Raw genomic sequence first — 19,950 nt, 5'->3', positions numbered from 1 at the left:
ACATGTTTTTACGTAAGACAGTAGCTTAACATTAGTAATTTAATGGAAAATGTTTATTTGTATTTTTTTATTTGCATGTTTTGCTCACATAATATACAGTGCATTCGGAAAGTATTCAGACCCTTTGGCTTTTTCCACATTTTGTTACGTTACAGCCTTATTCTAAAATGGATTAAATACAAAAAAGTCCTCATAAATCTACACACAATACCTCATAATGATGAAGCAAAAACAAGGTTTTGAAATTTTTGCAAATGTATTAAACATAAAAACCTTATTTACGTAAGTATTCAGACCCTTTGCTATGAGACTCGAAATTGAGCTCAGGTGCATCCTGTTTCCATTGATCATCCTTGAGATGTTTCTACAACTTGATTGGAGTCCACCTGTGGTAAATTCAATTGACTGGACATGATTTGGAAAGGCACACACCTGTCTATATAAGGCCCCACAGTTGACAGTGCATGTCAGAGCAAAAACCAAGACATGAGGTCGAAGRGATTTTCTGTAGAGCTCAGAGACAGGATTGTGTCGAGGCACAGATCTGGGGAAGCGTACCAAAAAATGTCTGCAGCATTGAAGGTCCCCAAGAACACAGTTGCCTCCATCATTCTTAAATGGAAGAAGTTTGGACCGCCCAACCAAACTGAACATTCAGGGGAGAAGGGCCTTGGTCAGGGAGGTGACTAAGAATCCGATGGTCACTCTGACAGAGCCCCAGAGTTCCTCTGTGGAGATGGGAGAACCTTCCAGAAGGACAAACATCTGTGCGGCACTCCAACAATCAGACCTTTATGGTAGAGTGGCCAGACGGAAGCCACTCCTCAGTAAAAGGCACATGACAGCCCGCTTAGAGTTTGCCAAAGGCCCCTAAAGACTCTCAGACCATGAGAAACAAGATTCTCTGGTCTGATAAAACCAAGATTGAACTTTTTGGCCTAAATGCCAAGCCTCACGTCTGGAGGAAACCTGGCACCATCCCTACAGTGAAGCATGGTGGTGGCAGCATCATGCTGTGGGGATGTTTTTCAGCGGCAGGCATGGAAGACTAGTCAGGATMGAGGGAAAGATGAACGGAGCAAAGTACAGAGAGATCCTTGATGAAAACCTGATCCAGAGCGCTCAGGCCCTCAGACTGTGGCAAAGGTTCACCTTCCAACAGGACAACAACCCTAAGCATACAGCCAAGACAACGCAGGAGTGGCTTCGTGGACAAGTCTCTGAATGTCCTTGAGTAGCCCAGCCAGAGTCTGGACTTAAACCCGATCTAACATCTCTGGAGAGACCTGAAAATAGCTGTGCAGCGACGCTCCCCATCCAACCTGACAGAGCTTGAGAGGATTTGCAGAGAAGAATGGGAGAAACTCCCCAAATACAGGTGTACCAAGCTTATAGTTTCATACCCAAGAAGACTCGAGGCTGCCAAAGGTGTTTCAACAAACTACTGAGTAAAGGGTCGGAATACTTATGTAAATGTGATATTTCAGTTTATTTTGTATAAATTTGCAAACATAAAAAAAAAAATCTGTTTTTGCTTTGTCGTTATGGGGTATTGTGCGGTATTGTGAAAAAAAGGATTTAATCAATTTTAGAACAAGGCTGTAACGTAACAACATGTGGAAAAGGTCAAGGGGTCTGAATACTTTCCAAATGCAGTGTAATTTAAAAGTATGCATGAAGGTTTCTGTAATAGAATAAATGTGACAAAAATAAATGTAGACATTAATCAATTAATTTCTATAGCGTCCAAAAATATTTTTTACATTTGTGGGGAGTGCCAAGATGGAGGCATGGTGGCTACAACACAGCGCCCCCTATTTGTGATCTAGTGTATATGTAAATCATAGACACTAACATTACCAGTGACCCCCTATCGTTCAATAAAGCTAGTTAAATTAACGTTATTATTACCAACAATCTAAAGGTAGTCCTCAAGTGCAGGGATGGGATTTCTCCTGATTAATCTGGAATTTCTTATTTTCTGACATTTATCATCCATTCAAATAMAGCAACAGACCTATCCTCTAGCCAAAATCCTGATTTTGTTGATTTACTATGTTTTCCTGACTCCTGAATCACATTCTTGCAGATGAAAAGATGAGTGGAACCAGTCACCCAGATAGCACAGGTGACCCTAGCCCCATGGCTGACAACGTGCCCACAGATCGAGGTGCTGGAGGCCGGCGGGGCAGCAAGTTCCATCGATCTGGTAGTTGTGTCCAGGCTGTGCAGGAGACCATGAAGGAGAAGCAGGTCTGTTGGATGAATAGTCATGGAGGAATTAGAGTTGAGAACAAGAAGTGATGAGAACTTGTTCAATAAAGGTTCAGCTGCCCAGGCCTATGCGCTCACAAAGTCACAATTGTAGCTGCTATCACTTCATAGTATAATACATTGTTTTACTGTGGGCTGCTACAGTCCCACCTTACACTCTGTTTGCCTGATGTGCACAGTACACCACCCCATTTAGAGTAACGTTGACACTTTGTTCTTTCAGGCCAGGTACAAGGAATCAAGAGAAGCTCGAAAGAAGCTACTTACCCCTGGGCACAAATACATCTTTGAGATCTTGGCTGACAGGCTCTCCCTCGAACTACAAGCAGTAGAAGAGTTTGTTTTAGATGCTCCTTCTGTGAGTAGAACTGTAATTGATATTAATCCCAACAAGCTGTTGAGGTTCCCTATGAATTGTTGTTGTCTGGTCAAATTCTTTAACCTTTACCTGCTTGATGAAATACAAAGATCTGAGATATCTTGTAGACACTCTGCTTCCCCCCCACAGTTGGCACCATTTGATGATTTTTTTGCCAAAGGAGGAAGTAAAACCATCGCATTTGTCTACCAAGAGACAGAAGTCCCAGGAATAGGTGAATGAAGGATGATTACCTCTGTATTTCTTTATTACATAAAATGCGTACTATAGAGCCACAGTGGCACCAAGACATTATTGTTATTCATAGATTTTTGTGAAATAGATATGGAACATTTTATTGTCTGTTTATGTCACCTTTCACTCTGACCCAGACCTTTTAAATGGCGCAAGTTCAATTCAATTTTCTTTTCTTTTAGAGTGTGGACGCACCTTTCCTGGAACTGCAAAAGGAGCCATAATAATGAGACTATTTTTAGCCAATTTGTCTGAGACATGTCTGACAGGATTGTGCCCATTCTTTGTACGAACTAAAATTGACGTTCCTGTCAATATAAAAAACATACATGAGGTGAGATATTCTATGGAAGATCTACAGAAGGTAGAGACTTCTGAACTGAAGGACTAAGATTTTGTATTTTGTACATATAATCTATGATAGCCTCATAATAGGTTCATATTGAATACATAAGAATGCTCTAATCATGAGTTTTCTGACTGTTAATGTTTGGTCAATTTCCATTCCCTTTCTTTTTGTAGGAGATTTATTTTTCTATGTTGGATGCCGCTGAGGGTCTATTAAAAGGCACCAGGAATCTGTTGTCAAAGATTATGATGCCAGCTGTCTGTGCAACAGAAAACTGGGGTGCCTTGAATCAGTCGAAACATGGAGAGAAGGATAAACAAAACTTCAAAGACACAATCACCCGTTATATTCATTTCCTAGATGGTGAGAGAGTTACAATAATAAAACAAAATTGTGCACACACACTACTGTTCAAAAGTTTGGGGTCACTTAGAAATGTCCTTGTCTTTGAAAGAAAAGCAAAAAAAAATTGTCCATTAAAATAACAACAAATTGATCAGAAATACAGTGTAGACATTGTTAATGTTGTAAATGACTATTGTAGCTGGAAACGGCTGTTTTTTTTATGTACATAGTCGTACAGAGGCCCATTATCAGCAACCAAGAAATTGCCAAGAAACTGAAGATCTCGTACAACACTGTGTACAACTCCCTTCACAGAACAGCACAAACKGGCACTAACCAGAATAGAAGTCCTCAACTGGCAGCTTCATTAAATAGTACCCACAAAACACCAGTCGCAATGTCAACAGTGAAGAGGCGACKCCGGGATGCTGGCCTTCTAGGCAGAGTTGCAAAGAAAAAGCCATATCTCAGACTGGCCAATAAAAAGAAAAGATTAAGATGRACAAAAGAACAGACRTCGGACAGAGGAACTCTGCCTAGAAGGCCAGCATCCCAGAGTCGCCTCTTCACTGTTGACGTTGAGAMTGGTGTTTTGCGGGTATTATTTAAGGAAGCTGCCAGTTGAGGACTTGTGAGGCGTCTGTTTCTCAAACTAGACACTCTAATGTACTTGTCCTCTTACTCAGTTGTGCACCGGGGTCTCCCACTCCTTTCTATTCTGGTTAGAGCCAGTTTGCTCTATTCTGTGAAGGGAGTGGTACACAGCGTTATATGAGATCTTCAGTTTCTCTGCAATTTCTCACATGGAATAGCCTTAGTTTCTGAGAACAAGAATAGACTGTTCTTTGTTTCTGGCCATTTTGAGCCTGTAATCGAACCCACATATGCTGATGCTCCAGATACTCAACTAGTCTAAATTTAACAGTATAACTTTAAACCGTCCCCTCGCCCCGACACGGCGCGAACCAGGGACCCTCTGCACACATCGACAACAGTCACCCACGAAGCATCGTTACCCATCGCTCCACAAAAGCCACGGCCCTTGCAGAGCAAGGGGCAACCCTACTTAAGTCTCAGAGCAAGTACGTAACTGATTGAAATGCTACTAGCGCGTACCCGCTAACTAGCTAGCCATTTCACATCCGTTACACTCACCCCCTTTCAACCTCCTCCTTTTCCGCCGCAACCAGTGATCCGGGTCAACAGCATCAATTTAACAGTATAACTTTAAACCGTCCCCTCGCCCCGAAACGGCGCGAACCAGGGACCCTCTGCACACATCGACAACAGTCACCCACGAAGCGTCGTTACCCATCGCTCCACAAAAGCCGCGGCCCTTGCAGAGCAAGGGGCAACCCTACTTAAGTCTCAGAGCAAGTGACGTAACTGATTGAAATGCTACTAGCGCGTACCCGCTAACTAGCTAGCATTTCACATTCCGGTACATAAAGAAGGCCAGTTTTATTGCTTCTTTAATCAGAACAACAGTTTTCAGCTGTGCTAACATTATTGCAAAAGGGTTTTCTAATGATCAGTTAGCCTTTTAAAATCATAAACTTGGATTAGCTAAWACAACATGCCATTGGAACACAGGAGTGATGGTTGCTGATAATGGGCCTCGGTACGCCTAYGTAGCTATTCCATTAAAAATCTGCCATTTCCAGCTACAATAGTTATTTACAACATTAACAATGTCTACACTGTGTTTCTGATCAATTTKATGTTATTTTAATAGACAAAAAKTTAGCTTTCCTTTCAAAAACAAGGACATTTCTAAGTGACCCCAAACTTTTGAACGGTAGTGTAGTAGGCCTACAGCATCATTCAATTATTGTTTTCTGCATGATTTTGAGCTGACAAGTTGAGTCAGTTTGTTAAACGTAGGCAACACTTTGATTTGTATGATGTACTGCAGGAATGCAAGCATGCATTGAAGGCACTGTTCAACTGAAGACGGCCTCAAACATTGAATTCTCCAGGCTGGTATCCTTTGAAGACGTAAAAGCAGCAGCAGCAGATGTTGACATGGTGCATCAACTCGAGGAAGCGTTGATGATGTGGTACAAACAGATTGAGCAGGTACGACATAGTATGACTGTCTATGTACTATGAACCTACACATACTGTAACACAGCACAAATGTGAAAAAATGTACTTACCGATCCATAGTACTTCAAGTYTTCTGTTCTTCAACTTTATTTCTATGACCCCCAGGTCCTTACAGAGAGTGATCAAATGAGGAAAGAAGCTGATGCCTCAGGACCTTTGACTGAGTTAGAGCACTGGAAGAGAATGTCGGCCAAGTTCAACTCTATCATTGAGCACATCAAGGGCCCCGAGTGCAAGGCCGTGGTCAATGTACTCAATATCAACCGCTCCAAGACTCTAAAGGTACTATCATCACTTGGCTGTCTTCCTGAAGTGGCAATGAAAATGAAATGTTTACCATTACATGCTCCAACAAAATGTTGACATGTTCCTGTTGTTGGTACTTATTATTTACTTTAGTTGTGGAGAGAGCTGGATGCCAGAATAACCGACTGTGCCAACGAGGCAAAGGATAATGTGAAATTCCTGTACACCCTCGAAAAAGTCTGCCAACCTCTCTACAACTGTGACCCRGTAAATAAGATGATTAATTAGTCTTCATTATTCTGATTTGAAAGGTTTTATTCTAATTGATTTCACAAGTGAACATGTTTGATTTCAGGTCACCATGGCCAAGAGCATTCAGAACCTTATCAATGCCATTCGAATGATCCACAGTGTCTCACAATATTACAATACATCTGAACGAATGACTTCACTCTTTATCAAAGTAAGTACTTTCTCTGTATTCCATCAGAGATAATAAAAAAGTTAATGGAATTATTAATTCTTAAACAAATTACCCACTTGGCTTTATCAACTATGGGAACTGACATGGAATTGAATTGGAGCACATGTATTTAAAGCTTGGTTGTTGTAATATTTGTCACTCAGGTCACAAATCAGATGGTTACAGCATGTAGAGCATACATTACTGACAACGGCACCTCCGGAATTTGGGAACAGGATACACAAGACATCATCAAAAAGATACAGGTGATTGATGATGGCATCAAAAATATGGTAAATTCTACCCCTGATTTACACTAGGTTTGAGTTTTGACCATTTTTGGGGGTTGATAGGACTGTATCTACTTGTTCCGGGAGTATCAGTCCTGCTTCCACAAGACAAAGAAACAAACCCTGGAGAGGCCTGGGGAGAAACCCTTTGAGGTGTCAGAGATGTACATCTTTGGCAAGTTTGAGGGTTTCTGCAAGAGACTGGAGAAGGTGTGTACCTCATTAATGCAGCCAACCTTTTCCATAAAAAAAACAGAAGGCCTGCTGCTATACATTTGAGATTAATTTCTTTCTTGTTTTCAGATCACTCGGATGATCACAGCAGTAAAGACCTTCTCTGTCCTGGGACAGTCCACCATTGAGGGTATAGACACTCTGGCTTCCAAGTTCCAGAACATCTACTTGACCATGAAGAAGAAGCAGTATGACATCCTGGCCCCCAGAAAAGCAGAGTTTGAGGTGGACTTTGCAGAGTTCATGGTTCAGATAAGCAACCTCGAGGCATGTTTTATTCAACTTGGTTTGAGTAGATGAGTCTAAACTGCTTTGTTTTGTTTGTAGGCAAAGAAAAGCTCACAGCTCAACATGTTGTCAGAGTTCTAATTCCTAATTCTATGATGTTGTCGTCCTTTATCTTCTTTAGAACCAGCTCCAGTTGTTCATGAATTCCTGTTTCTCCAAAATCCTCTCGTCTCAGCATGCCTTGTTTTTTCTGAAAAGGTAGAAAATATCACTCAAACWATTTTAATAAAAATAAGACCGGGTTCTCCCCAGGATTTTAGGGGGCAGTGCCCTACTTTCGACTCAGATATTTTTGAGTTTTTTTTAACACCTGTAACCGCCATTCCCTGCAATCTAGAGCCTTACATGATAGCAAATAAAGTATATACCAGCACCACTCTTATATTCTTTGGGTAGAGCCATGTAAGAGTAGTCTACCTCACAAATGGAATTAGCATGCTGGTATATTTAACATTTTCAGAACCAACTATGGAAATGTTACTTTGACATATATTTGTTATTGTCTGTAGATTTCAGAAGCTGAACATGCCCTGTCTAAAGACAGAAGTCTCAAGCACAGTTGGGCTTATTCTTCAGCACTACGTCTCAGAGCTGGAGTCTGTCAAGAAGGTATGTTTATAAATGTAATCCTTWGTCCTAAAAATTGTCAGATAGTCTATAGGCACAGACGCATTATGGATCAGACTTGAGCACAGTTGTTCTTTATCCATGCAGCTCTACCAGATTCACAGAGAGGACCCTCCATTGGCAAGGAACATGCCCCCTATAGCAGGCAAAGTCCTCTGGATCAGACAGCTCTACAGGAGCATACAGGAACCCATACACTACATCGAGGTTGGTTCAAACTTCACAACATGACCTGTAAGATTTCTCTTACAGTTTCAGAAATCTAAGAATTTAATCTACTGAGAAACAACACTAACTGTGAACACTTTCTATAGAAAAACTCAGAGATCCTGTCGAGTCCAGAGGGAAAGGACGTGGTGAGAATGTACAACCGGACTGCAGCTGTGTTTGTGGAGTTTGAGCTTCTCTATCACAGAGCCTGGATGAGGGAGGTCTCACAGCTCCAATACGGTCAGTAGCCTATCCATTTATCTGATCTGAATTCATTTATTTTTCTCATATTTCACAAAATATGCATGTCTTTCCCCTTCTTTGATAACAGCTTTACAAGCAACCTTATTAGTCCGCCACATGGACACAGGAAAACTACTTGTCAACTTCGATCCCAAAATCACGGAGATAGTGCGAGAGACAAAGTGCATGCTGAAGATGGGTCTGGAGGTTCCTGATCAGGCTCTGCGTCTGGTCAAGACAGAGTGGTCGATGAAAGCCAACAAACTTCGACTGGAGGTAATATCCTAGACAATGCAGAGTCACAGACATTAAATTAATTGATTAACCATATTGCMCAGATGTATTATTGCAGACTTTACTGTGCAACTACGAGGCCACCTGTGAGAAAATACCTGCAGTTTTCTACAACCTGATGGCATCCAAGATAAAAAATGTAAGAAAGTTAAAATGGTCTAAAATACAGTATGATCCCTTGAAGAAGAAATGGCACTGTTTGGAGACTAGCTAGTATTACCTCATAAAGTCATTTCTGTTGTTTGTGGTCACTTTAGGTCGAGTCTGTGCTTCGCCATGGCTTGGTGTTACTCAACTGGTCATCTCTCATCTTGGACAACTTCTTTCATAATGTTGACACCGCCATGTCTGAACTTAACCATCTCCTAAAGAAGGTACACTGAAAATACTGCTGTAATCATTGTGGAGCATTTAGTTCAAATGTAATACTTGTTGCTGAGTCGTGCGCTCTGCTTTGTGTTTATCTTCAGGTGCGAGACATCTGCGAGATGCACATTGATGCCGTCGTTCAAGACATCTCAGAGACTGTGCTGATCGATCTCCCAGAGGACAGGCCCTCGTCACTGCAAGTCCTCATCAGCACCAACGAGGTATGCCCATCTAATGGGCGGCAGGTAGCCTAGCATTTATGAGCATTGGGCCCGTAACCGAAAGGTTACTGGTTCGAATCCCCTAGCCAACTTGGTGAACAATCTGCYGATGTGGTCTTGGAGCAAGGCACTCAAATTATGTAAATGCAATGGGGAGACCTCAGTGTACAGTTTACTTTAGTTTATTGGACTTTCAACATTATTRCAGGTTTTTAAAAACAGTTGTTACTTTGCTGTTATTATAACATAAATATTGAATAAATAAGACAAGGTTTTATAATTCCTAATCGTTAATTAYAGCTTTAATCAGTTGCTATGACCGCCCCCTAAGCACTACCTGCTTGTCAGATTTCTTATTCTTACCATGAAATTGCTATGACTCTGTTTTGTAGAACCAGTCAAAGGAGTGGGCAGACATTTTGGACCACAAAAGCAGACATGTTGAAGAGGCAGTGAAGGAGYTGATTGAGATATTCAATACTATTTACGAGTCAAAAGAAGTCAAGAAACCTGTGGAAGTACCAATTGTTAAAGGTATTTCATGAAAAACCCTGTAAAGAACCAGAAACTCTTTAACATCTCATCCCATCAACATACTCATATATAAACATCCTCATCAAATTTAAATGTAACTCATTYTGTATTCCAGAGCGGAAGAATGTGGCATTCTCAGAAGAAGTTAACACCTCCATTGATGATGATCATAGTGATGACAAAGAATCTGAGAAAGAAGATGACTTTGAGAAGGTAAGTATCTTCCTGCACTGACTCCACCAAAATATACTGTACATTTGTGAGAACAGGACACTTCAATGCTTTAAACAACAATCCTGATCCTAGGAGTGCAAAGAGATGTACGCCTGGTTCAGCACAAAGCTACTTGACGCCTTGGTCAAAGCAACAAGGTTATCTCTGGACACTTTGAAAAGAAGAATCTTCGTTGCGACGTAAGTATGCATGAGTTGTCATATAGAGTATTATCCCTTGGTTTAGCTGAAAGAGATGCATTGCAGCCGTATAGTGCAAAATGTTGGCCTGATATTCTAATTTGGAGTGTAAAGATTTTTAAAGAGTCTTACTTCTCTGTTCAGCTTGTCAGCAAGAAAGGGACGTTTCAGCCAATCACAACCAAGCACAGAGGAGCTGGTGACTTTTATCAAATCCGAAGTCCACCTGACCATACCCAACGTGGTAAGTTCATTTTAGATTCAATTTGAAATAACAAGGTCCCAAATCAATGTTATATAATTACATTTTTACATTTTGCACCAGGTGATGGTGCCCAGTTTGGATGACATCCAGCAGGCCRTCAACCGACTGGTCCACCTGGTGCTGGAGGTGAGCCGGGGAGTGGCCCGTTGGGGACAGGAGCACCACCATGAAGACAAGCGCAAGTCTGGCAGTAAGAATCAGCCACCATCTTATCTTACCACTAAACACATATTGTACATTTCTCCACTTGGGAAAATTCACTGTTAGAATTAGGAATCATACAACTTCCCAGGAAATCGAATACTCTATTTTGCAGAGTTCTTTGAATTGTGTTGACATTGATTACACAATGAGTATTGATGACATGAATGAGTATTTAACTTGAGTTATTTTCTCAGCAGGGAAGCTGAAGAACTTCTATCAGAGCGTAGCTGAACACAAGGACATTTGTAAGCTGGTGGTCCTCCTCACATCAGCAGTCAACTCTCTGAGGAAACCGGCCAGTGATGTTCTCAAGCAGTTCCATCCCTTCAAGGTGGTCTGGGCCGAGGACAGACAGATTAAGGTCAAGGTGTGTCAATGCAAGTTACAAACTTTTTTTCTAGTTACTATTTGCTTGTTTACTACTAAGTAAGTTGGCATGTAATATAATAATATAATATTTTGGTGGGTGCTGATATTTGTCCTATTTCACACATGTGCAAGTTTGTATTATACGCATGTGTGAACTGGAAACGTATTATTATTTTTTTTGTATATCCCAACTTCCTCTGAGACACCTTCAGAGATTGGGGTCACRGCCAGGGTCAGCCATTATCAACGTAGACCCTGGAGTAATTAGGGTTAAGTGTCTTGCTTAAGGGCACATAGACAGATTTGGGAATTCGAACAAGCAACCTTTCGGATACTGGCCCAACACTATAATCGCCCATATTCGGTGCAACTGTTTTTTGGTGTTTTTTTTCCTTCTCACTAACCTATGGAGTCTGAACTATTCTCTGAATAGGAGTTCATGGACAACAACCCCTACCTGACTCAGATCAAGTCTGAAATTCTGCACTATGTGGCATTCGAACAGGAGATTGATGAAATCAAGCCTACCATTATTTTGGGGTGCATTGAAATGTCAACAGGTATGGCGTTTAYGAACTAGGCCTTTAACTTATGAAGGCTTAATGAAACCTTCATAAGCCCTTTATAAGGCCTACATACTGTAAATGCTTCACAAGTCTTTGATACTTTGTAAACCACAAATAATTAGCTAGCTATTTATTTTGTGATCATTTCCCTTTCTCGTAGCTCCGCTGAAGATGTCTCTGACAGTCGAGGCAAAGGCCTGGAAGAAGCTCTTGTGCAAGTACCTGAATGAGCAGTACAAAAAGAAAATGATGGAGATCATGACTTTCACTGGAGAACACCTGAAAAAGCTCTCCAGGCCTATCGCAGACCTGGAGGATGTGCGTTTCGCCATGGAAGCCCTGTCCAAAATACGAGACTCTGAGATCAAGATAGACATGACCCTGGGACCCATTGAGGTATAAGTCAAACTATGGCTTGTGATTTGTGGATTGCAATGGTAGAAGATTTCACAGGCACATTTGTTAAGTACTTTTCTCATACTATCTGTGATGTCTGCTAGGAAGCCTATGGGATTCTGAATAGATTTGAAGTGGAGGTGACCAAAGAGGAAGCGGAGGGGGTGGATACTCTCAGATACTCCTTCATCAAACTGCAGTCCAAAGCGGTCCGTTGTAATGGTTAACTACTATACATTTATCCTATGGAATAACTCATGTTTGCAACTCAGTTATAGATGTTTGACGAATTACCTACGGTATTATGGCGTCAAAATAACAATTTTGCTTCCCCAGAGATCAGTGCAAGACGAGCTGGTTCGTGTGCAGCCCAAGTTCAAACGGAACCTGTTGGAATCAGTCACCGTTTTCCAAAAGGATGTTGTGATGTTTACAGACCAGTATGAACTGGTAAAGAAGAAATACACACATTGTATTGTATTTATTTACTTCAGTTACCATACAGTGCATTCGGAAAGTATTCAGACCCCTTCCCTTTTCCCACATTTTCTTATGTTACAGCCTTATTCTAAAATGGAATGAAATAGTTTTTAAAATTATTTTAGCAGATGTATTAAAAATAAAAAACGGAAATACCTTATTTACATAAGTATTCAGACCCTTTACTATGAGACTTGAAATTGAGCTCAGGTGCATCCTGTTTCCATTGATCATCCTTGAGATGTTTCTACAACTTGATGTCCACCTATGGTAAATKTAATTGTTTGGACATGATTTGGAKGCACACACCTGTCTAAATAAGGTCCCACAGTTGACAGTGCATGTCAAGCCATGACGTTGAAGGACASAATTGTGTTGAAACACAGATCTGGGGAAGGGTACCAAAACATATCTGCAGCATTGAAGGTCTCCAAGAACACAGTGGCCTCCATCATTCTTAAATGGAAGAAGTTTGKAACCACCAAGTGCTGGCCRCCCGGCCAAACTGAGAATTCGGGGGCGAAGGGCCTTGGTCAGGGAGGTGACCAAGAACCCGATGGTCACTCTGACAGAGCTCCAGAGTTCCTCTGTGGAGATGGGCTAACCACCCAGAAGGACAACCATCCAATCAAGTTGTAGAAACATCTCAAGGATGATCAATGGAAACAGGATGCATCTGAGTTCAATTTCGAGTCTCATAGCAAAGGGTCTGAATACTTATGTAAATATGGTATTTCTGTTTTTCATTGTTAATAAAAAAAAAAGTAAATTGAAAAACCAGTTTATGCTTTGCCATTATGGGATATTGCGTGTAGATTGATGAGGAAAATGTTCATTTAATACATTTTAGAATAAGGCTATAACGTAACAAAATGCTGAAAAAGTAAAGGGGTCTGAATAATTTCCGAATGCACTGTAGGTCATTCTTGGGGTCATTGTTTGTTGCAGGAAGGCCCAATGGTGCCTGGGATAATTCCCAACGAGGCCAGCACCAGGCTGCAGATCTGCCAGGTAACACTAACACACATATCACTACATCACACACACACGTCTTTCACATGACGCGTATAGACACACACAAAAGGGTTTTACAGCAAGTAATCTTCACAGATGTGTTGCATGCGTCATGGGTGTTTTTCCTCCATATTTTCAGGCCAGATTTGACGACCTGTGGAGGAAATTCATCACCTACTCGTCAGGAGAGCAGCTCTTTGGTTTACCAGTCACAGATTATGAGGCTCTGCAAAAAACACGGTACACTGTAATGGATGTTATTCACCATAGACTTACACTCAGTGGTTAGTTTATTAGGTACACCCATTTAGTACTGGGTCAGACCCCCCTTTGCCTCCAGAACAGCTTGAATTCATCAGAGCATGGAAATGTTCCTCAATTTGTATCAAGGGAACTAACTTGTGACAGGAGGAAAACATTCCCCACACCGTTACACCACCGCTACCARCCAGTACCGTAGACAGGATGGGGCCATGGACTCCATGGACTCATGCTGCTTACGCCAAATTTTGACTCTGCCATCAGCATGACGCAACAGGAACCAGGATTCTTTAGACCCGGCAATGTTTTTCCACTCCTCAATTGTCCAGTGTTGGTGATCTCGTGCCCACTGGAGCCACTTCTTRTTTTTAGCTGATATGAGTTGAACCCGGTGTGGTCGTCTGCTGCAATAGCCCATCCGTGACAAGGACCGAGTTTTGCATTCCGAGATCCCGTTCTGCACACCACTGTTGTACTGCGCCCACCTGTTAGCTTACCCAATTCTTGCCATTCTTCTTCGAACTCTCATCAACGAGCTGTTTTCGCCCACAGGACTGCCGCTGATTGGATGTTTTTAGTTTGTCGCACCATTCTCTGTAAACCCTAGACACTGTCGTGTGTGAAAAACCAAGGAGGCCGGATGTTTCTGAGATACTAGAACTGGCGTGCCTGGCACAGACGATCATACCACTCTCAATGTTCAATCGAACAGTAACTGAATGCCTCAATGGATCTCTGCCTGCTGTATCTAGCACACCACGGCCACGTGACTCACTGTCTGGAGCTAACCATTTTCGTAAACTGGGTGGTGTACCTAATAAACTGGACACTGAGTGTATATACAGTACACCACATATACAGACATACTTATAGGTAATCTAGGTTTATATACAATACATCATTGGTTGCAACTTGTAGAACAATGATATCACTGAAATAATGAATGTCTATGATGTTCAACACTCCTTGTTTCATCAACAGTGTAGATAGATGACACGATAAAGATGATCCTATTTCTTTTTTCACCATAGAAAAGAGCTGAGTTTACTCCAGAAGTTGTATGGACTCTATGACACAGTGATGGCCAAAATTAGTGGATACTACGACATTCTGTGGACAGAGGTGGACATTGAGGCGATCAATGCAGAGCTTTTGGACTTCCAGAATAGGTACTGTACTTTTGCTGTCGTGTTATATTTCTGCTGATTCAGAATGACCTTGTTGTTTCCTTTCTGTATTCATTAGGGTGCAAAATTAAAATGAGTGTGTTTTATTGGACAGTACCTTCCTGTTTCCCTAATTTATTTATTTTTTTGTCTACAATTGTTGAGATGTAACAGATCGTTTGACCACTAGGTGTAAGAAGCTGCCCAAAGGCCTGAAGGACTGGCAGGCATTTTTGGACCTGAAGAAGAGGATCGACGACTTCAGCGAGTCCTGCCCCCTGCTGGAGATGATGGCCAACAAGGCCATGAAGCAGAGGCACTGGGACCGCATCACTGGCCTGACGGGCAAAAAGTTTGAGGTGGAGTCAGACACTTTCGCCCTGCAGAACATCATGGAGGCAAACCTGTTGAAATACAAGGAGGACATCGAGGTTAGTGTTATAATACACAATTCAGTTAAATATTTATTACAGGAAAATCCATGATGATGCATGTTTGCTTATATTTGTTATTTACAGGCTTAAAGCATGATTTAATCTTTGATGTAGTGTTTCTGTAGTGGTCTTCCCCACTGTTTGACATGTTAACATGTGGTAGTGGTCCCGTGTGGCTCAGTTGGTAGAGCATGGCGCTTGCAACGCCAGGGTTGTGGGTTCATTCCCCACGGGGGGACCAGGATGAATATGTATGAACTTTCCAATTTGTAAGTCGCTCTGGATAAGAGCGTCTGCTAAATGACTTAAATGTAAATGTTAACTGTCATGTCTTGTTGTGCCACCTCAGGATATCTGCATCTCGGCGGTCAAGGAGAAGGACATCGAGGCCAAGCTGGCCCAGGTGGTGGATGTATGGTCCAGTCAGTCTCTGAGTTTCATGACCTTCAAGGGCCGAGGAGAGCTGATGCTGAAAGGTACAGAGACCTCTGAGATAGTCGCTACCATGGAGGACAGTTTGATGCTGCTGGGATCATTGCTGAGCAACAGGTATGAACAACTGACTTGGCTATAGATAATGACCTTCAGTTGATCAAAGTCAGGTTTTGTTGTTGGTAGAATGGTAATGCTGCCAGAATCTTACCTTGCCCTTATATCTTTGCATAGATACAATGCTCCATTCAAGAAAGACATTCAGAACTGGGTCTTCAAGCTGTCTACTTCATCTGACATTATTGAGCAGTGGCTTATCGTCCAGAACCTGTGGGTGTATTTGGAGGCTGTGTTCGTGGGAGGTGACATTGCCAAACAACTGCCACAGGTACTGCACAACTGCCCATCTGCAGATTAGCAAAACATTTGATTTATGCATCTTGATCATATAAAAGATCTCCACACTGTATGAACTCAGCTCTTGTCTAACAAAACATAAGGAATATTGCAAAATATTCAAACATACAGTCAAAAGCTTAGACACACCTACTCTTTAAAGGGTTTTTCTTTATTTTTTACTATTTTCTACATTGTAGAATAATAGTGAAGACATTAAAACTATGAAATAACACATATGGAATCATGTAGTAACCAAAAAAGTGTTACGCAAATCAAAATATATTTTMGATTTTMGATTCTTCAAAGTAGCCACCCTTTGCCTTGATGACAGCTTTGCAGAATCTTGGCATTCTCTCAACCAGCTTCATGAGGAATGCTTTTCCAACAGTCTCTRAGGAGTTCCCACATATGCTGAGCACTTGTTGGCTGCTTGTCCTTCACTCTGCGGTCCAACTCATCCCAAACCATCTCATCTGATRCAGCACCATCAATCTCCTTYCTTCTTGGTCAAATAGGCCTTACACAGCCTGGAAATGTGTTTTGGGTCATTGTCCTGTTGAAAAAAGAATTATAGTCCCACTAAGCGCAAACCAGATGGGATGGCGAGTCACTGCAGAATGCTGTGGTAGCCATGCTGGTTAAGTTTGCCTTGAATTCTAAATAAATCACTGACCATGTCACCAGCAAAGCACCCCAACACACCTCCTCCATGCTTCACGGTGGGAACCACACATGCAGAGATCATCTGTTCACCTACTCTGCGTCTCACAAAGACACAGCGGTTGGAACCAAAAATCGCACWTTTGGACTCATCAGACCAAAGCACATATTTCCTCCGGTCTAATGTCCATTTCTCGTGTTTCTTGGCCCAAGCAAGTCTCTTCTTCTTATTGGTGTCCTTTAGTAGTGGTTTATGTGCAGCAATTCGACCATGAAGGCCAGATTCACGCAGTCTCCTCTGAACAGTTGATGTTGAGATGTGTCTGTTACTTGAACTCTGTGAAGCATTTATTTGGGCTGCTATCTCAGGTGCAGTTAACTCTAATGAACTTATCCTCTTCAGCAGAAGTAACTCTGGCTCTTCCTTTCCTGTGGCGATCCTCATGAGATCCAGTTTCATCATAGCGCTTGATGGTTTTTGCGACTGCACTTGAAGGAACTTTAAAAGTTCTTGAAATTTTCCGGATTGACTGACATTCATGTCTTTTCTCTTTGCTTATTTGAGCTGTTCTTGCTATAATATGGACTTGGTCTTTTACTAAATAGGACTGTCTTCTGTATACCACCCCTACCTTGTCACAACACAACTGATTGGCTCAAACACATTAACAAGGCACGCCTGTTAATTGAAATGCATTCCAGGTGACTACCTCATGAAGCTGGTTGAGAGAATGCCAAGAGTGTGCAAAGCTGTCATCAAGGCAAAGGGTGGCTACTTTGAAGAATCTCAAATCTAAAATATAGTTTGATTTGTTTAACAGTTTTTTGGTTACTACATGATTCCATATGTGTTTTTTCATAGTTTTGAGGTCTTTGCTATTATTCTAGAATGTGGAAAATAGTAAGATTAAAGAACAACCCTTGAATGAGTAGGTATGTCCAAATTTTGACTGGTACTGTACAGTCGTGGCCAAAAGTTTTGAGAATGACACAAATTTAAATTTTCACAAAGTTTGCTGCTTCAATGTCTTTAGATATTTTTGTCAGATGTTACTATGGAATACTGAAGTATAATTACAAGCATTTCATAAGTGTCAATGGCTTTTATTGACAATTACATGAAGTTGATGCAAAGAGTCAATATTGCAGTGTTGACCCTTCTTTTTCAAGACCTCTGCAATCCACCTTGGCATGCTGTCAATTAACTTCTGGGCCACATCCTGACTGATGGCAGCCCATTCTTGCATAATCAATGCTTGGAGTTTGTCGGAATTTGTGGTTGTTGTCCACCCGCCTCTTGAGGATTGACCACAAGTTCTCAATGGTATTAAGGTCTGGGGAGCTTCCTGGCCATGGACCCAAAATATCTATGTTTTGTTCCCCGAGCCACTTAGTTATCACTTTTTCCTTATGGCAAGGTGCTCCATCATGCTGGAAAAGGCATTGATTGTAACCAAACTGTTCCTGGATGGTTGGGAGAAGTTGCTCTCTTAGGCAAAATTGTGAGTGAGCCCACTCCCTTGGCTGAGAAGCAATCCCCACACATGAATGGTCTCAGGATGCTTTACTGTTGGCATGACACAGGACTGATGGTAGCGCTCACCTTGTTTTCTCCGGACAAGCTTTTTTCCGGATGCCCCAAACAATCGGAAAGGGGATTCATCAGAGAAAATGACTTTACCCCAGTCCTCAGCAGTCCAATCCCTGTACCTTTTGCAGAATATTAGTCTGTCCCTGATGTTTTTCCTGGAGAGAAGTGGCTTCTTTGCTGCCCTACTTGACACCAGGCCATCCTCCAAAAGTATTCGCCTCACTGTGCGTGCAGATGCACTCACACCTGCCTACTGCCATTCCTGAGCAATCTCTATACTGGTGGTGCCCCCATCCCGCAGCTGAATCAACTTTAGGAGACGGTTCTTGCGCTTGCTGGACTTTCTTGGGCACCCTGAAGCCTTCTTCACAACAATTGAACTGCTCTCCTTGAAGTTCTTGATGATCCGATAAATGGTTGATTTAGGTGCGATCTTACTGGCAGCAATATCCTTGCCTGTGAAGCTCTTTTTGTGCAAAGCAATGATGACGGCACGTGTTTCCTTAAAGGTAACCATGGTTGACAGAGGAAGAACAATGATTCCAAGCACCACCCTCCTTTTGAAGCTTCCAGTCTGTTATTCGAACTCAATCAGCATGACAGAGTGATCTCCAGCCTTTTCCTCGTCAGCAATCACACCTTTGTTAACAAGAGAATCACTGACATGATGTCAGCTGGTCCTTTTGTGGCAGGGCTGAAATGCAGTGGAAATGTTTTTTGGAGATTCAGTTCATTTGCATGGCAAAGAGGRACTTTGCAATTAATTGCAATTCATCTGATCACTYTTCATAACTTTCTGGAGTATATGCAAATTCCCTTCATACAAACTGAGGCAGCAGACTTTGTGAAAATTTATATTTGTGTCATTCTCAAATCTTTTGGCCACGACTGTATGTCTTCAACATTAATTAATTTTCCCAGCAATCATGTGTTGCATGCCAATATACTCTAATTTTCTGTTTCTCATTCTGATTCTGACATTTTCTCTCGCTTTAGGAAGCCAAGCGCTTCCAGAACATTGATAAGTCGTGGATCAAGATCATGCAGCGTGCCCATGAGATCCCCAACGTGGTGCAGTGCTGCGTKGGAGACGAGACCATGGGTCAGCTGCTGCCTCACCTCCAGGAGCAGCTGGAGCTTTGCCAGAAGTCTCTCACTGGGTACGGATAAAGACTGTTTAGCATTAGCAGCTTACTCTTTCAACTGACAACGTTACTTGGCCTCAACAGGTACCTGGAGAAAAAGAGGCTCCAGTTCCCCAGGTTCTTCTTTGTGTCTGATCCCTCCCTTTTGGAAATCCTGGGACAAGCTAGCGATCCACACACAATTCAGGTAACAACAGCTCTTAGAACAGCAGAGTTTTGTCTAAATAAAAAGAGATGCACAATGACTCAGATAAGGCAAACTCTCTTTTCCAGCCTCATCTCCTTGGTGTGTTTGACAATGTCAACGAAGTGGAATTCCACGCCAAAGATTATGACAAGATTTTGGCTGTCATTTCACAAGAGGGAGAGAAAGTGCCGGTATGCAACATTATCAGTATGATCAAATGCAATACTCACTATGATCGTGTGTGTGTGTGTGTGTGTGT

The 19,950-nt window shown here is 41.9% G+C and overlaps 1 protein-coding gene across 1 annotated transcript in view; it reads left to right on the top strand.

Moving 5' to 3' along the window:
* Positions 1 to 564: 564 nt before the first annotated feature.
* Positions 565 to 19,950, top strand: part of LOC112068684 (dynein axonemal heavy chain 8) — a 56,518-nt gene continuing 37,132 nt past the window's right edge. The window contains exons 1-40 of the mRNA XM_070438271.1: positions 565 to 682; positions 2,090 to 2,253; positions 2,498 to 2,632; positions 2,783 to 2,867; positions 3,070 to 3,221; positions 3,410 to 3,599; positions 5,497 to 5,660; positions 5,796 to 5,972; positions 6,090 to 6,203; positions 6,292 to 6,399; positions 6,564 to 6,665; positions 6,753 to 6,899; positions 6,993 to 7,190; positions 7,333 to 7,409; positions 7,721 to 7,820; positions 7,926 to 8,045; positions 8,153 to 8,288; positions 8,380 to 8,567; positions 8,644 to 8,724; positions 8,843 to 8,959; positions 9,056 to 9,175; positions 9,568 to 9,709; positions 9,825 to 9,922; positions 10,016 to 10,122; positions 10,267 to 10,366; positions 10,448 to 10,577; positions 10,789 to 10,958; positions 11,394 to 11,520; positions 11,687 to 11,922; positions 12,027 to 12,131; positions 12,259 to 12,372; positions 13,351 to 13,413; positions 13,556 to 13,656; positions 14,709 to 14,846; positions 15,034 to 15,274; positions 15,627 to 15,826; positions 15,944 to 16,097; positions 19,356 to 19,519; positions 19,589 to 19,691; positions 19,778 to 19,882. Of these exons, the coding sequence (XP_070294372.1) occupies positions 565 to 682; positions 2,090 to 2,253; positions 2,498 to 2,632; positions 2,783 to 2,867; positions 3,070 to 3,221; positions 3,410 to 3,599; positions 5,497 to 5,660; positions 5,796 to 5,972; positions 6,090 to 6,203; positions 6,292 to 6,399; positions 6,564 to 6,665; positions 6,753 to 6,899; positions 6,993 to 7,190; positions 7,333 to 7,409; positions 7,721 to 7,820; positions 7,926 to 8,045; positions 8,153 to 8,288; positions 8,380 to 8,567; positions 8,644 to 8,724; positions 8,843 to 8,959; positions 9,056 to 9,175; positions 9,568 to 9,709; positions 9,825 to 9,922; positions 10,016 to 10,122; positions 10,267 to 10,366; positions 10,448 to 10,577; positions 10,789 to 10,958; positions 11,394 to 11,520; positions 11,687 to 11,922; positions 12,027 to 12,131; positions 12,259 to 12,372; positions 13,351 to 13,413; positions 13,556 to 13,656; positions 14,709 to 14,846; positions 15,034 to 15,274; positions 15,627 to 15,826; positions 15,944 to 16,097; positions 19,356 to 19,519; positions 19,589 to 19,691; positions 19,778 to 19,882 (5,391 nt within the window). The remainder of the gene's footprint in view (positions 683 to 2,089; positions 2,254 to 2,497; positions 2,633 to 2,782; positions 2,868 to 3,069; positions 3,222 to 3,409; positions 3,600 to 5,496; positions 5,661 to 5,795; positions 5,973 to 6,089; positions 6,204 to 6,291; positions 6,400 to 6,563; positions 6,666 to 6,752; positions 6,900 to 6,992; positions 7,191 to 7,332; positions 7,410 to 7,720; positions 7,821 to 7,925; positions 8,046 to 8,152; positions 8,289 to 8,379; positions 8,568 to 8,643; positions 8,725 to 8,842; positions 8,960 to 9,055; positions 9,176 to 9,567; positions 9,710 to 9,824; positions 9,923 to 10,015; positions 10,123 to 10,266; positions 10,367 to 10,447; positions 10,578 to 10,788; positions 10,959 to 11,393; positions 11,521 to 11,686; positions 11,923 to 12,026; positions 12,132 to 12,258; positions 12,373 to 13,350; positions 13,414 to 13,555; positions 13,657 to 14,708; positions 14,847 to 15,033; positions 15,275 to 15,626; positions 15,827 to 15,943; positions 16,098 to 19,355; positions 19,520 to 19,588; positions 19,692 to 19,777; positions 19,883 to 19,950) is intronic.

Source organism: Salvelinus sp. IW2-2015, unplaced genomic scaffold, assembly GCF_002910315.2.
Source record: "Salvelinus sp. IW2-2015 unplaced genomic scaffold, ASM291031v2 Un_scaffold648, whole genome shotgun sequence".
NCBI classification, from domain to species: domain Eukaryota; kingdom Metazoa; phylum Chordata; class Actinopteri; order Salmoniformes; family Salmonidae; genus Salvelinus; species Salvelinus sp. IW2-2015.
This window is presented reverse-complemented; position numbering and strand designations above follow the sequence as displayed.